The sequence below is a fragment of the Caloenas nicobarica genome, chromosome 1 (genome assembly GCF_036013445.1).
Source record: "Caloenas nicobarica isolate bCalNic1 chromosome 1, bCalNic1.hap1, whole genome shotgun sequence".
NCBI classification, from domain to species: domain Eukaryota; kingdom Metazoa; phylum Chordata; class Aves; order Columbiformes; family Columbidae; genus Caloenas; species Caloenas nicobarica.
In genome coordinates, this window is record NC_088245.1 from 28,595,490 (window position 1) to 28,612,989 (window position 17,500).

At 36.9% G+C, this 17,500-nt stretch overlaps 1 protein-coding gene across 4 annotated transcripts in view; it reads right to left on the reverse strand.

The window, feature by feature from the left end:
* The window catches only part of FOXP2 (forkhead box P2), a 422,877-nt gene that overhangs the window by 48,915 nt on the left and 356,462 nt on the right, over window positions 1-17,500 (reverse strand). For all 4 annotated transcript variants that reach the window (XM_065651464.1, XM_065651465.1, XM_065651471.1 and 1 more), the window contains 5 exons: window positions 14,196-14,333; window positions 12,780-12,977; window positions 11,116-11,284; window positions 4,559-4,772; window positions 2,894-2,998 (listed from right to left, as the gene is read on the reverse strand). In XM_065651464.1, the coding sequence (XP_065507536.1) occupies window positions 2,894-2,998; window positions 4,559-4,772; window positions 11,116-11,284; window positions 12,780-12,977; window positions 14,196-14,333 (824 nt within the window). The remainder of the gene's footprint in view (window positions 1-2,893; window positions 2,999-4,558; window positions 4,773-11,115; window positions 11,285-12,779; window positions 12,978-14,195; window positions 14,334-17,500) is intronic.

A 17,500-nucleotide genomic window follows, 5' to 3' on the forward strand; every position in this document is an offset into this window, starting at 1 on the left:
TAGACAACATCCACTGCTCTTCCCTCATCTACCCAGCCAGTCATACCATCACAGAAGGCTAGCAAGTTGGTCAAACATGATTTCCCTTTGGTGAAACCATGCTGACTACTCCTGATAAACTTCTTTTCCTCCACATACTTGGAGATGACGTCCATCACCTTTCCAGGGATGGAGGTGAGGCTGACCGGCCTGTAGTCTCCATGAACAACTGTAATCTAACATTACTTCGTCAAGATAGAAAATTGCTCCATAAAATGTAAACTCTGGGTTTATGTTTAGAGTTGAAGGAAAGTCAAAGGAAAGATACAGGATTAGGTTTTTCTGTACGTACAGAAATATATTATAGAGATGATCAGCTGTACTTTCTTGAAACAGATGCCTGTGTTTCCAAATATGAAGCTAGTCCACAGCACGCAATGTATAACTTCTTTAGCTATTCGGAACTTCTCAAAATAATTCAAGATAATTGGAGTGTCCTCAAATTATCTTTAAAACAAAACCAATTCGTACTGGTAAAACAAAGGTGAAGGTGAAAATAGCCTGCGTGGCTTTAAGTCATTTATGGCAAGGTATTCGTCACTTCACTCTAATCCTGTCCATTATTAGGAAAGTGAAGCAAAGTCAGTGTTTTCCATCTTAATCCTCCTCCCTGATGCTTTGCACAGTATTTTTTTTTAATGAAGCTGCTAGGTAAACCATTTTCTGAGCACAAGAAGTTGGAGTTCGCTTCATAAACCAGACACTCTTCAAAGTTGTCATAAGCATATTATAGAAATACACAGTACTAGACTGGGGTAGTGTACCTTATTAATATTTCATTTTGGTACAATATACTTGCATTAACTCTCTTAACACAGGTATCATATTGTTTCAAGTCAGAGAACCTAAAACATCGTAACAAAGATTAGACTAAGAGCAAAGCCTTGAAAACTACAGCCATTAGTCCTGTCATCCCCTATAAAGTTAATGGGTTGGAAAAATGGTCAGTCTTTGGACTAAAAGTTGGTATTTAATTGAAAGAAAATGTTTTTTAATTGTAATGGGGATTTTGCACTAGTACGAACATGAAAAGGTACTAAAGAATCTAATGCAAGGTTATGTATTGATCTCCATCTTAATGCTAGTGAAAAATCAAGGAATATTTCTATTTCATAAACAAGCTTGCTTATTCAGCACCATGACTCCTTATTTGTTTTAAGGGCAGAGAAAATAGAACTGAAGGAAAAGAAGAAATATTCTCAAACATTTTTTTTGCTGGTGCATAGGACAAAAGCCACGACACTGCTGTAAACCCTGACTGCATCTGCACCAGAATTATCAAGATGTTACATGTCGCTTTCATATTTTCCAGGGTTATTTGGTTCAGGAATGCAAGAGCATCTGTAAACTTAGCACTACACTGCCTTAATCAAAATGGTTTTACTGATCGTGGATTATAACAAGAGACCTGACATAATAGATGTGCAAAGTCTGCCCACAGAATTAGCATCACTATAGCCTAGAAGGCTGGATGTATTTAGAAAATGTAGTTTTTCTTGAAAAGGAAAATGCTTGAGATAAATGAATTTAAATTCTTGGTATTAATAATACTTAGAACACTACATTGAATTTGGGAGATTTCATTTTCCTTTAAACACAAACTTAGGTAAATCACGTTATTTTAGATCCTGTTTTCTCCAACAATAAATTATTACTCTGACATTCCATTTAATGCACTTATAAACAAAAATTTATCACAAGTGATACCTACTTAAGATTTGCAAGTCAGTATGAGTTGCTTCATTTAAAACTGAAAGACAGTATGAAAGACGGAGAAAGCACTGCAAATACTTTATGGAAAGTACTGCTATAATTCTATTATAAAAGTTATTGCAATACTGAGTACTTATGATCTGCTGTTCAGGTGCTTCTGTTATAGACCCTGTAGTCTACCATTTGTAAACACATCTTTTTGATGTTTCTGCCAGCATCCTGGCAACAAAGCCGTGCAATTTCAAATGAGCTAATTAACTTAATTGTTGATGAAGCATGAAACAGTTCATTCACCCTGTTAGCTGCACCATGACAACATAAGAGTCTCAGCCCCTGAAGTTACTCATCTATATAAGCCTATCTGTAGCTTTCCATTAAGATCTATTGCATGACAAAATGACTATGGCTGTTCTGACAAAGACCAGTCCATAATGTACACAGGTAGAAAATCAGTGCTGTTGTTGAAAATTCAAATGAACACAGAAATACTAGTAACTAATTTAAAAAAGAAAAAAAAGAAAAAAAATGCAGAAACCCATTGTAGTTTGAAGCTGCAGATGAAAAGTAAAAGCTCTGTCACTTATTTTCTAAATGCCCTGATTTAGACAATAGCTGGCAAAACTAACTAGTAAAAGTGAAAACTTTTGACATCACTGTTCAGTCTTGAAAGGTGCAAATCCACCTGTTCACAGTGCTTTTTTCTGTTTATATTGTGCACGTGTAAGAGCAAAAGCAAAAATAAATCAGCAAGTCAGAGTTAAACGGTCATGCTTAGTCCTTTGTGCTTTTTTATTTATACTATACACATTAATTCCTACTATACACAAACTGTCAGAATTTAAAACATGATTTTCATACCCCTACTAACCAATATACAATCTAAAGTATCTCTTTGAATTTTCTGAGGCTCCATTTCAGTAAAGGATAATAAGAGGATCAAACACTGTGATAGTGAAAGGTCTGCAAAAGTGTTCATCATGAAAGAAAGGATAACAATTTGACCCTCTGCAGATAGCCTTGATTATGCAGTTGCTTGGAATACACAAAAAAAATCTCTGACATGGCTTACAGTAAAACTTTACCATCTTTCTCTTTCCCTCACCTTAAACAACCCTGTACCAATGAATAAAAATCCACCTACTTCAAAAATTGTCCAAAATCTTCACAAACGCTTTCACAGCCAGGCCATTTGCAAACTCCATGACCATAGAGAGTATGGGAGGCCCCAGTCTCCTCATGTGACGAGCTGTAGCAAAAGAATAAGGCATCAGATTCATCTCAAAAGCCATAATCGTTGGAGGCTGCTAGCGCCTGTCAGGTTACGATCAGTGACAAACAGGTCAAAACAGGTCAATTTAGCTCAGAGCAGTCAGAAAAATTTAATCGTTCTATTGAATAGTTCAACTGCCAAGGCTAGATGATGTTCCAATTAGAGAAGAAATAGAGCCAAAGATGACTGTTAATAAAGGATGAAAAAATAAGATGACTGTATAATACCATATGCTAATTCTGCCATATGACCTTGGTGTAACAATTACCTATAAATAAAAAATATACCCAGAAGTGATCAATTCTGAGAAGAAATATTGAAGACAGTCAGAATTTATGAATATTGTAAAAGTTACTACAAAATATTTTGATTTTCTGATTAAATGTGTATAAAAATAAAGTTGCCTCCATTAATAAATATTTTTGTTCACAAGTGTTGCTTCAACTAGCTGCTTCGCTTCATAAAAAAAAAAAAACAACAGCTGTGTTTTGTGTCTTTTTTTGGAACATCTACAATTGTTTCATCCATGTACAATTATCGAAGAAATTCAGGGGACTGTCCCATAGAGGTGGGTATCAGCTACACATACTGAAGCAAAGAACCATCCTCTGAGATATAAGCACAAAAGTAATGCTAACTAAAGGTACTACTATAACGGTATTCAGAGAAGTAACATTTTAAATAAAATAAAATAACAATAGAAAAATCTTCGCATAGTCATAAGAGGACCAGAGACACGTAAATTATAGTTTCCTATTATAAATATTATAATAATTACATGGAATATTTATTTGAAAATACAATTATTTACAATTTAGGTTATGTAGATATAAATTAAATTTCATTTTATATTGAGATCAACTACATCTGAGTATACTAATTTATTTATTAATAAGTGCTACAGATACTCTTGTGTCCATTTAATCCATCACTTGAAAGTAAGGAACAGTGAAGAATAGCTGTCAATATGTCTGAAAAATTATTTTAACTTTATCCATATGGTTGAATTGCACTGTATTACACTAACACCACTCAAAATTTATATGAAATGTGTCAACTGTGCTACTGTCGTGCATATAAGAAGGAAAAACAGTGGTTTTCATCACAAGAGATGAACAATATGAGATACATGTACATTTTCTATGAAACCAGCAGTGTGATTCAACAGTAAGGGCCTGACTGCCAGATGTGTTAACTCGAATATGAATGAAACTATGTGCCTCCAGAAGTGCCCACAAATCTGCATTTACACCTCTAAACCAGCACATTCTATTCTGGGATTTCTAATTTTTACCAAAACTACCATAAGTTCATGTGTTGTAAAATCACAGCAGGTAATTGTTGTGTCGGCAAAATTAGACTTGGTTATTGAAAATGATGCCCTATTGATAAACAATTCTGAAAAATCACATCTCCACAATCTCTTAACTAACCTCTATTAAGTGTTATTTTGTGATCGGAAATAATGTGACTTATGATGTTAAACAACAGCTTTGCATCAAATGATAAGCACAGTTGAAATCTTGTCAGAATTACCTGTCTCGCCTTGCATTTAGAACTGAAGACTGTCCATTCACTATGGAATGATGAGTTATTGGTGGTGATGCTTTGGAAGTGGTGGAGGAGGTAGTAGAGGAGGAATTGTTAGTAGTGAGGTCTAGCCCTCCATGTTTAATGCCATTGTCTTCCATACTGTGAACTCCAGTCACTTCTTTCCATAACTGCTGAATCTCAGCAGGGCTTAAGCCAGCTATAAAATGAAAGAGAGCCCCACTAATACAACAAAATAAAGAGTTTCATATAATGAGCTCAGTGTTATTAATGGATTAATGCCAACAATAAAGCTGATGCTGTTTTTCCAGCACGATCAACGTATAGTAAAACATAAATTCATTTTTCTTCTGTCAGAATCCGGGTAATCTAACTGTCTTCTCCTATGTTATAAACAGTCAATTAGGAATCACCAATTTTAATAATATTATGCTCCTTCCGAAAACATTGCTCGAAGAACAAAGGGTGAAAGCTACAAAGAACTTCCAAGTACTTCTTGAAAATCAAAAAAACCCACGATCCTAAATATACTTCCAGACAAGATTTTTGTTGTCTGCTTAACCAATTTCTTGACATGGAAACATAACTCAATGCATCCACAGTTAACCCAGGTTTTATAATTTCTCTTAATCCAACATGTAATGGAAAACAGAAAAACATATTACATTGAAGATACAAACACTGATATTCTCTTTTAACACTTAACAAGAGCAGGGAGTGGGGGAAGAAGACTGGAGAGAGAAAAATAAGAAGATAAAAATGAAATCAATGAGATCAAAGCAGGTTTAATATTTGGAGCAGAATGTATCTGTCTTTAATTAATGACACCTATGTATTCATTAGTCCTGTTTAATATTTACGAAAATCGTTTCATTTAAAAATGTGTCTTAAGAGGCAAGACTAAAGTGACCATTTGCAAGAACAAAACCACTATAGCACAGAGCAAGATACTGGTGACCACTTAAGCTCTTTGGTACCATTCAGTGGCATCGGACAACTAGGAAGCCAACAAAATTGGCCCATTTACAACTCACTCTACACAGATGAAATTACATGTAGTGTAGATCATTGAATCCTTCCGCTGTTGTTTTTTTTTTCTTTTGTCCAGCCCTGGTGTGGAAAACAAATCTGAAGGTTTGGCTAGGAGAAAGGAGATTCTGTCTCACCAGTCTCCTGGTGCGATGGGCAGCCTTACAGAATTGAAGAGCTTCTCAAACTTCTCTGCTATACGCACAGTGCTGTTCTGGAGCCTAGCCACCAGATCTTTGCAGACAGAACTTAAGTTTGCTCTCTACAGATCTTTGCAGACAGAACTTAAGTTTGCTCTCTACTCCACCTGCAGCCTGGAAACTTGTAGTTTCCAGGATTCATCCTCGGCCACAAATAGCAGTGGACGGTAGAATGTATTCATACATCTGTGTGAGGGTTGTCTGGCTAAGTTGAACACTTTGCACAAAGTCATGGAAATTTCCATTACCATATGCTTCCGCCTGAAGTAAACAAAACACAGGCAAGAAAAGAGCTGTGAACATTCCCTTATCTTGCCACCGAACATGCAGCTAAGGTAGGAAAAAGACGAAGAGTTCATCTGAAATATATACACCTTCTGTCACTGCCAGTCTTTGTAAGTTTGACATCTCTCTCTTGAAGAACACTACATTAAATGCAGAAAAGAATGAGAAGCCCAAGGAGCTTCTTGTGAAAGATCTGGTTTCATGGCCAGGTTTTTCAGCCTGACACGGTTTGGGTCAGAGGTATCTTAAAATCTAATTCTGTCTTCTGTATCTCAACAAGTGAAATTAGATAAGACATGTTCATGGTTATCTAGATCTGCTGGAATGTAAAACATTCAAAATGTTGATATTGTCTGAATTAAAATTTTGCTCTTTTTACTGGCTTCAGAAAAGCATTAAAATATATTTATTCAGATTCTTCATTGAGCATAGATATATTGAAAAGATGTAGAGATTGTTTTTCACTATTTGGCAAATCTGTTTATTAGATAATGTTTTATGTCGAAGACATAGGAACTCAGACTACTAAAATGGATTCAACCAAAAATTATGAAAAAGCACAGTAGATTCCTTAATACTTTTCAATAGCTGTCTCACCATGAAGTATACGAAGTTATTAAAAAATAGACTAGTAGTGATTTACAGAAATAATAATTTCTGGAGGTACTGTGGAAACAATTTGGTTGGAAGGTATTCAATTTTTTTTTTTTAAATTATGAAAGGAGCTCATTTTTAGACTACTATTTTGTGTCCTGCTTCTCTGCCTTAGATACCAACACCCATTGGCAAACTCAGTTAATGACAAAGTGAAAAAGAATTGATTGGAATGTAAGTCTTAAAACTGGAGTTTATATCATATTTGTACAGTGGAAAGCTAGGTTTTAAGGAAGCAAGCAAAGCCAGGCTCTAATTTACTGCATTAGAGAGATGGGTAACGGGAGTGATGGTAATACTAGTTGTAATTGTTTAATGAAGGTAAGTAATTACTGCCATGTTCATGAGGTATGTTCCAGCAACACTGCAAATAACCCATTTTCGTGGGGTAAATAATAGTTACCCGCAAATGTAATCACAAATCAAAATGAAAAGTAATGTATTAATTTAGGTGGCATGATATACACAGTACATTATTTACTTCAAAGTCTTTCCCTCCTCCTGCTGTTTAACAAAATAAACGAATATTATATTGAAAAATAAAATACTAAACAAGAATAAACCCATCTGTTTGAATAATCAGAGAGCAAATATCTTGTTGTGTCTTGCGGAGAGAAAATTTTCACCAGGGATCATTAAACTTTGGGCTCAAGGGGAGCGGCTGGAGCCCAGCCCGGCCCAGGGCCAGAGGCCTCCTGGGCAGCCCCTTCCTCGGCCTGAGGCTGCGCAGGGAGCTGGGGCCCCACGCTGCCCACCTCACCTACATCTTTGTAACATCAGAAAGAAATTTCTCTCTGGGCTCAGACCGGTTAATTTTATCACTTCTCACGAGCACTCTGAAAGGCTGCCTTTTAGGATAAAAGGATTAAGGGCAGGCACTTAAAAAGCATAAAGTTAATAAGCGGATTTGTAATTAATTGTAAATGATGGTGATTTTGTAGTTTCTGTGTCTAAAAAAGTCCGACTCCCATTTTACAAGAGACCTGTAAAATGGCTGACAGATATTTCAGTCTGGATGTAAAAGTAGGCTAAGTTTTAAAGTTTCATAGGTTGTGATAACCCTCAAAATACCCTCTGCACACTACGTTAAAGGAGAAAGGATCAAGAAGAGGATCCAGAGTGGGACTATAGTGAAGGGCAAATACTGATTTGCTATGCAGTTTACTAACACCAAGAATTTGGGGATTTTGAGGTTTGTTTTATAACTCTTTTCACCACTATCTCCTCCATTTTTATGTTTGAATAAACACTTAAAACAAAACTACCACTTAAAAAACCCATCCATGCCTCTGTTTTTTAATTTTCCTACATGGCCTGATCAAAACTTAAGGTGTTAGGGTGTTGGGTTTTTTGCTCGTTTGTTTTTGCTTGTTTGTTTTTGTTTTGTTTTGTTTGTTTGTTTGGGTTGGTTTGGTTTGGTTTGGTTTTTTGTGGGGGTTTTTTTGTCATTTACAGTCCTCTGCATTTAACTAGCAGCAATGCAGCATTACATGGAAGTAACTCTGAGCGAGCCACCGGCTTTGGATATGGCATAGTGAAGAATTTTGTCACAAAATAAATGCTAAATCACCTCTTATATCTTATTTGCTATACTTTACCATCAAGAAAACATGGTAAACATTCCTGTCCTTTAAGGGCAGAAACTATACTTGAAGCAAATACTGTTTATATACGCAAACCTCATAGCTGTACTTGGAAGTTATGTCTTTTCATACTAACTAATGCAAACCCCGTGCTGTCTTTATCACTAATAATTTGTGGTTTACAGGACTCTTTATGACCAATAATTTTTAAACATTAATCCCCTTGCATTTCTCTCATTGTTCTAGATATCTATGTAATCCAGCAAGCTAAAAGGATGCATACAAAAATATTTGTGTTACACATATGTAAATGCTTCTCTAGGACCATATTATACATCTTGCAGCACAGTGGAAAGAGAAAAACATTCTTCTACCACATCCAGTGCGTATTAAACAAATTCTGAAGGTTTAATTTAATACCACCACAGAAAATGCCCGTCATAAAATTTGCTAAATTTTATGAGGAAAACAAAGGAAGTTTGATCTTCTTACTTTTATGCAAACCCCAATGCAAGGACAGCTATGTTAAACATAGTAAGTACTACTTGGATTTGTAAATACTGGGTACATTTGCATATATTTGGATGTGTAAATTTAAGATTTATGGGACAATCTCAACAGATCTTAACCCTATTGATCTTCATTACATTGTTATGAGCTGGCCTGGGTGCTGTATCTTCCTGTGAAAGACAAAATGTGCTATAAAAGAAGCCCACAGAAGAAACTCCGAGGCTGTCACAACTCTGCATTTGGTTCTCTCTCTGTTTCAGCATCTTGCTGGAAAGACTTTCCTTCTTACCCTCATCAGCCTAACTTCACCTCGCCTGGCAAAGAGCAAGTGGCCTTTCTAGAGATGCAGAGAGGTTTTCCAGGGGAAGCTGTCTTATGTTTTTAAGTTTGCACATCCACATCAGGGCTATGAAAAATCGAGGTCCCATAAATTAACTTGTGTATCTAAAGGAATCCTACATGCACAGCAGATACTAGAACTAGGAGAGAAAAATGGAAGAATTAAATACTTGACTGGAATTCATTATAATTAAAAATATCAAGGCAGAAGCAAACGAGATTAATTTGCTTTAAAAAGAACAATCCAGATATATTTTAACTGTAAAATTTTGTATTTATTTCTTTAGTACGAATCTATTTTGTCATCACCTCAGGTATGCTTAATTCTTCAAACAAAAGAAAGTTCTGTTTACTAGTTCTCCTAAAAATGTACCAAAAAAGGTATTATTTTTTCTGTGTTTTTCTACTAGAAGTGGATGAATGAGTGTTGCACTAAACTAATGAATATCAATGCAATTGGGTAGGAGTGCTTAGGGAATTCTTTGGGGATTGCTTAACGTGAGAGAAAACCCAAGGAATTCCTCTTGCAACAGATGGCACAAGAGGAGGTTGCAGAAGGTAAAGCTGTTCAGAGAGAGGTTGTGTTTCAATTGCTTTTTTCCATTCTGGTGCATGGTGACTTTGGACGAAAGGAAACCAGCATTACCAGTCCCATATGTCCAAATTCATGAATCAGCTTGCCTCCCCAGTGCTGTTCTCAAATAATAATATTTAACATGACAGCTTACTTAGGACTCTTTTTTCTTCTAATTTTTATGACTTTAGATATGCTTGTGTCATAACTTTTCCACACAACATTAATTTACGCATTTATTTGTAATCTCTGCTTTCCAGGGATTGAGGTTTTTAGCAGGTTAAGTCATTCTTATGCCTTTTTGGTATCTTTTTTTTTTTCTGTCTACACTGTTGTCTATATACTGTGTATTCTGCTTTTGCTCATCCAATTTCTGAAGCTTCAATTTCATAATAGTTATCTGTTGGAGGAACTAGATACATGCATAAAGACCAATTAAAAGTAATGTTACCTGTCATGAACACAGTCAAAACAATGCTCATTGCAGGATTCAAGTGTCAGAGATCAGAGTATTGTGTAATTTTTATGACAGACATTTAGCTCACCTCTCTATGGTAACACAAACAGAAACACATGCTTCACAGGCTATAGACAGAGTCCTTAAGCTGGGAAGTCTTTGGCCTTATCTTAAAATGTAAGCAGCATTTATCTCCAAGTTAATTTACTTTTCAAAAGTGCGTGCCCTATTTTCTTTCAACCATGAATGTATTTGTGTCAAGTAGTAGAGTTTGAGCTCATTTTCAGCATTGAGAAATCTTGATCAAAGTGACAAAGGGATATTTTTTTTTCCAGAAAGCCTTTACTGTTATTTGTCAGTCATAATACTATTGGAATCAACACCTTCAAAACTTGTTGTCATATTTAACATATTTAATACAAAGGTATAGCAAAGAAAAGGAATCCTTTGGTTTGTCCCTGAATTCATGCCATAAATTGAAGTATCAAAACACTTTTCAATGCCAAATACTGTCTTCTCTTAGGAAAAAAAAAAGTGAGTTTTGGAATGGATTTAATATCACTATCTGATATATTTAGTATCTGTTCACTTATATTAAATGAAATGATAACATTCCCACTAAATCAGGTTTCGGTAATTCCTCAGAGAAAAGCAATGGTGCTTGAATTGTTTTCAGCACATGAGGCTAATAAATACGCATCTAAGAAAAAACACTCAAAAGCTGTTTTCTTCCATACAAGTATGCTGTAAAATTTATCACCTCAAGAAAATTTGGTAATATGAGTAATAAAGTTCTAATAATAGGGTAAGTTTAAGTGTCATAATGGGAAATCACTGAAGTTCAGATGCAAATGGAATGGTTAAAAAAGTTGTGAATTAGAAATTACTCCAATCGTGTATTACACAAATACCTTGTGGCAGAGACTGGACAGGAAGAGCAGATTGGCCAGGTGGGATGGAAATGAGTCCCTGACGCTGAAGGTTCAGCAGATGTTGTTGCTGCTGAAGTTGTTGCATCTGGAGGAGCTGCTGCTGGAAGACAAGCTGCTGGGCTGCCAACTGCTGCTGCTGCTGCTGCTGCTACAAAGAGAGGGAGCGGGGGGGGAAAAAGCAAATGCAGCAAAGAGTAAAGTGTGCAATGAAGGCTAGAAAGCCAAAAACATAAAATCCACTTCTTTCCCTTTAATCTCAGTTATTAAATAATAATGCTATTTGCAGAATACTCAGGCAGTGAAAGCGTTTGAAATTTTCTATTATATTCATTCAAGCTATTAGGTGTTAGGGAAAATGGCAAGATACACTTAATGACACACTAAATAAAAGGGTCAAGAGAAAGTATATAACAGCTGTTTCAATAAAAAAAAAAAAAAAGCCCAGCTCATGGCAGATGATAACAAATTTATCTATGCTAAAAGTATAACTCTTTAGAGCAGTCTGCGATTCAAAGGCACTCTTGTTTTTCCAATTGACTAAGTTTGGTCCGCAGTGGCCCATGAATGTGGTCTCCAGTGATCTATTAGTAAACTGGGATGTAGCCTTCATTTCACTGGCCTGTTAGCTCTCTCTCTTGTTGGAATATATTAAAAGATGCATTGCATTCAAGGCAACGAAGTGCCCTATTATGGAGCAAAAGTCTACGTTCCAATTTTGTGAGGTATTTCAAGATAAACTGGAGGCTGCAAAGACTCAGGAGGGTATGAGAAGGCAGTCACACTTCAGAGAAAGACAAGCTGCTGTGGAAGACCTTTCCTTTCTAGTTTGGGGAAAAGAGAAACTTCTGATGCGCTCACTGGAAAACAGACTGCATAATGGAGCAAGTCATGTGGATTGCCCAGAGCCTCCGGAGAAATACGGGAGCAATTTCTATTCCGTAGTTGATGGCTGTCTGAAATTCTATTCACAAATCCAAACAGAAACAAAGCCTCAGGAGGTCACAACTGCTTCCTCGACGTTTGCATAATGGGCAGCTTGAAGACAACGTCTAGGATACCTGCTGATCAATTTAACTACTTCAACATGTTTTGTTTGTATTATGTTTATATTTGATGCAGTTTGCTGACAAGTGCAAGCTAGGCCTGAGAAACCCGCTTGTCAGGTTGATTTATGAGCACATCAAACTGTAACTTTCTACTCGCCACTCCAAACCTAGAGTAGCAGTTCATTAATCAGAGGCCTCTGACTTTGAAATCTGTGCTCAATTGCTCTTTTTCAGCCATGGACTAAATTTGCATGCTCTCTGAGCTGTGCCACTGAGAAAAGTAAGGCTCCTTCCCCAACACAGACTGCCTGTGAATACAAGATAATCAGTATGGTGTCCACCACACAGCTTGTTCTTTGCACATGCGGACTCATTAGCGAATATTAGACGACAGCAGCACTGGACTGCTCAAATCCTACGCCTCAAAAACGGGAGCAGGAGAATTATACCAGCACTGCTATTAAGCCCAGTAAAAACATAAGAACAAATCTTAGATAGCTGCATCCTTGCTACAGGAAAAAATCTAAACTAGTCTTGGCTTTTCCAGGCTTCTGACAGCTCAGCCTAGTATGCGTCGGCGAGGGTCTTAGCTCCTACCTCTTTTGCTTGCTTTCCTGGATGCTGTTGCTGCTGCTGTTGCTGCTGCTGCTGCTGCTGCTGTTGCTGTTGCTGCTGCTGCTGTTGTTGCTGTTGCTGCTGCTGCTGTTGTTGCTGTTGCTGCTGCTGTTGCTGCTGCTGCAAAAGCTGAAGATGTAACTGCTCTTGCTGTTTCTTGTAAAACTCTTGTAGTTGTTGCTGAATAAACCATTTTGACTTTAATAAATAAAGGCAAAAGTTTCAAGTATTATAAATCTCCTAAACTCTTCTAGATTGGCATATGGTAGCGTAGCCATTAAGAATCACCTCATAACAAAAAATGTGATTTGAAGAGGCAGATCTACATACATTTTTTTCCAAGGCGGTTCTGAAATTTTCCAATGCAGATTCCAAAATATCCTAAACAGAAGGGTATAGAAAATCTGTATTCTAAAGGGAATGCAAGAGCCAAATTAACTCCTCAAATAACTATACCTAAGTTCCTCACACGTCCTATATAACAAATCAGAAGCTGTACTCATCCACTTGCAAGAAACCTACAAGTCACTAAGGCCAAAGCAAACTGTCTGTTTCTTAGGGGAAAAAAGTAATTAATCTGTCAATCTGTTTAGCAGGATGCTGGATTCACAACTGAAGGTGAATTGCCTGTAATGATCATGGCACTGCATATTAACGTGTTTAAACATACAGTGATTGAGCCATGACTATGACAAACACACACATCATTTTCTGGTTGACAATTAAGCATGAACCGAAAAATCCACTCTGTGTTACACTGAGATACTGATCACTGACACTATCTTTATCATAAGAATAACAAGTCCATGGATTCTTCACTTAGCTGCCAGATTTTGTGCTAAGGGAACAGCAACGTCCTTCTTTGTAGTCTTATCTAGGACAAATTTTTGATGTAAAAAAAAAAAACCAAACAACAAAACCACAAAAAACAAACCAAACCAACCAACCAAACCCAACCCCAAAAACTTTTTCCCATGATGAAACAGGTTTCTAAGTTCAAATTTCATAACCGCATACCATTTGTGTCACTAAAGGGAGCACTACAGTGTTATGAATTTTAAAGCAACAATTATCTACAACTCTATTTACACTTCCTTTGGCAAGACTACAATTAAAATGTGCCTAAGCACTTGAAAATTTAAACGTCAATTTGTTCAGTATTTGTAATGCATCTGCCACTGCCAGTCGCTGTTTTTAATATATCTAACATTTCAAAATTGCAATTTCACACTTCTGCAATTAAAACAAGAAATTTAAAGACTAGAGAAGCTTCACATTTATTTTCATTCTTTTTGGTGTAATGAGCGATGACATATTACAAAATAAGACCCATGAAGTCTGGCTGACACTTGTGCAAATGCCCTGCGCTAACGGTCCAAAGCAGGTAACCCACATTACCTGCTGCAACATAACTGCTTGCTGCTGCTGAAGAAGTGCTTGAAGCTGCTGAGGAGACAACACTTGCTGCTGGAGAATCTGCTGCATTTGCTGAGGGGTGATCACCTGGGGAGTCATCATGGCCACTGACACAGGCACCTGTACAAGACATCACCGTCAAACACGTTTTAGTTTGCCTGCACTGCAGCTGTACATCTTTTTTTATTTTGTAGCAAAGATGGACCATAATTTTTTTTACATAATATTTATCACTGCAAAGTTCCCGCTTCAGTCAGAATCTGTTATTTTAAGACCACAGTACTGTGGCACGCTATTTCCAGAGGCATCAGATTTGATCAGACTCAAGCTGTATGTTTTGCATCTCTTATGTATTCCTGCAAGAAATTTAAGCATTGGCTAGTACAAATGTGTATTTAAAAATAAATGATCACATGGCAGGGCTCTCAACACTTCATAATCAATCATCTTATCAAGTGTCATAATGTTACGAATGGAAAAATCTATTGAGACTGTCTCAAAAGATATGATTAAAACAGACAGCAAAATAAGTATCTTAAAGCAGTAAATGTTTTACACAATAAAGACACTTAGCCTAGAAATATATTTGCGTAACACATCACTTCAGCATAAGAAAACTTTTTTTTCTCAGCAGTCTTATAAAGAAGTCTGATTTATACAGGAAAAAAAAAGGTACGGACATATCGGAGCACAGCGAAAGGGCCGCTACCTCTGTCAGCCAGTGTCTGTGGAGAGAAATGTGTTCTCAGTCACTCCTAAGTGAAAACGAAAAGTTAGGAAATCTTGTCATAAGATTATTAGTTTCTCCACTAAAATTTAAGAACGCATTTTTGTGTAGGTGCTCTTTTGGACAAAGATTTATTATCCGTTCATTATAGACTGAGGTGAAGTGTGTACACATGCACAAACACCCACCTACACACATGCCCTCAGGATACCTGTGTCAGTGGGAAGGACACAGCAAGGATGTGTGGTTGTGTAAGTAAGAGAGAAAAGTCCCGTGGAAGAGCCTGAGGAATGTGCCGAGCAGCCGACACACTGTGTGAACCCCCTGCTCGAGCTGAGCAGGGCACGGTCAAACAGCTGCCAGCGGGCCAAGTTTTCCACCCATGAAAAAGCCGCCGCTCGTCCAACTAAATTCACATGTTTTTTCTGTATAAAATAGCAAGCTGGCATATACATACTGCTTTGCGAAATGTTTGTACAATATTCCAGTCTTCTGTAAATCAGCAAAAATAATATTATTATTAATAAAATAAATAATGAGAAAATCTTAAGAGGAAAAACTTTTCTAATATTTCTATTACTTCAGTCTATCCCAAAAGACTTTGTATAAATGTAACACTTAGAGGAAAAGAGAAACACAAGTCTGCTCAAGTTTACTTTTAGAAGAAATTACTTCATCTAATATTACACAGAATTCCACTTTTCACACAATTCATCACAGCATAAATTTAGTTCTTAAAACACTGACTAATTAAGAGCCTGAAAGTAAAAGCACCGACTGTTACTGAAGTCTGATAGCTTTTTGCAAACAACAAATTCATCTTAAGACTAAAAATTCTAAAAATCTTAGTCTAAAGTACAACTGGAAAAGGCAAACCGGACTTCCACTCAGAATCAGACACTTGCGGGGGGGGTAATTTAATCTCAGCTATCACTGGACTCCTACAGTCAATAGAATAAGAAAATCCTGAGGAAAGTTTATATGATCTAGTTTAGGAATCTATTTTACCATGGGATTGGTCCTTCCCTGAATGTTCCTGTCTCTCTCCTTTGAGCGCGGACTCACTTTAAATAAGACACCCAGCTTTCAGATGGTTAATGGTTGCTACGCTGTCACATCAACTAGTTTTGTAGTACTGGAAACGCCACATCTCTATGCAGTAATGTTTTATTCTATACTTACTACTATAATATGTATCACTTGGTGAAGGTGTTGCAGGCTTCCTATTCCACTTCTCCACTTGCCTTTACATCCCCTCTGTCTTCCTGGCTTGCATATTTTCAAACACACAAGTAAAAATTCTGATCTAAACAGAGTGAAAAACAACTTAACTCTGTAAGTGGCACTGATTTATTCATGCTCTATGCTTCTCACTCTAGCCAGTATGATGTGCAGTAAGATTCGTGCTGCCGCAAGAGTCCTCTGTTCCTCAATCTGAAATACAGATTCTCCTTCACAAGGCACATTTCTGCCAGCTTTTGTAGTATTTGCTCTGAATCTCCCTGACTGTGTACTTGCTCTTATATTTGGAGACACACCTGCTGTGTGGTACTCTCTAAGAGCTTTTCTCTCCAAATCTGTTTTTCCCATATTTTTCAACAGTCACTTTCAACCGCATAAGCTAAAGTAGAGAACCTAATTCACGTGTTTTTCAGGATGATGGACAAAAGCATGAAAAAAAAGCCTGGCAGTCAAAATCATTGGTAAAAATACATATTTAGGTAGATAATATTGCCTTTAACAGAATTTTATGTGAGGATCCATATGTGCTTATCATACCCGACATATATCTTCTTTCCCATAGAAAAAGGACAAGGCATTTTGAAAACTGCTTGAATTTTAAATTAGCAAAACGTATTAAGCAAAGAGATTTCTCTAATTGTTATTAGGTAATATAAATTGGTACATTTCACAGCCTTCAGTGATACACCAGACTGCACTTTATTTCTTACTAGCATACTGTTACTGTGCTATCTGGGTTGGAAGACTGTCAAAAACCGGCATTTTATGGCCAATTATGTGCATGAGGTATATTTCTTTGGTTTAGTGTCTGCGTTTTTCAAGATCTCTGATCTGATTTTACAAAAATGTAGGAAAGAGGCAAACTCTGTTTTTCACAGAAATCTCTCATATCTGAAGTCAGTTCAGGTAGAGGACAGTAGAGGGACCCAGTGAAAAGATATGATCAAGTGAATGATGTGGTTGTTGGAGTCGGCCACAAACTCCCAACAACTTCTCGGTCAGACATCTCATGAAAAACCGAAGAGACAAAGTGAAACGTGATTTATGACTGTAACCGATTTGTTACAAGGCATCCTCAAGGAAATTGAACTCCCAACTCTGTCAGGAGAAAGACCAGGTACAGCAACCCTACCAAACACAATGGGTTGTACAGCCTCTGAAGAACACGTACATTTGTCAGCTCCAAGATGGACCCTGATGGACGGTTCATGTCTGGAAGAATTTCTTATGTTGCTGAGGCAGGCTGTCCCCTATTTATTTGGATTAGCTCACAAGTCCCACTAAATAAATAGCTTTGTAAACGAACAAACTTTTACCA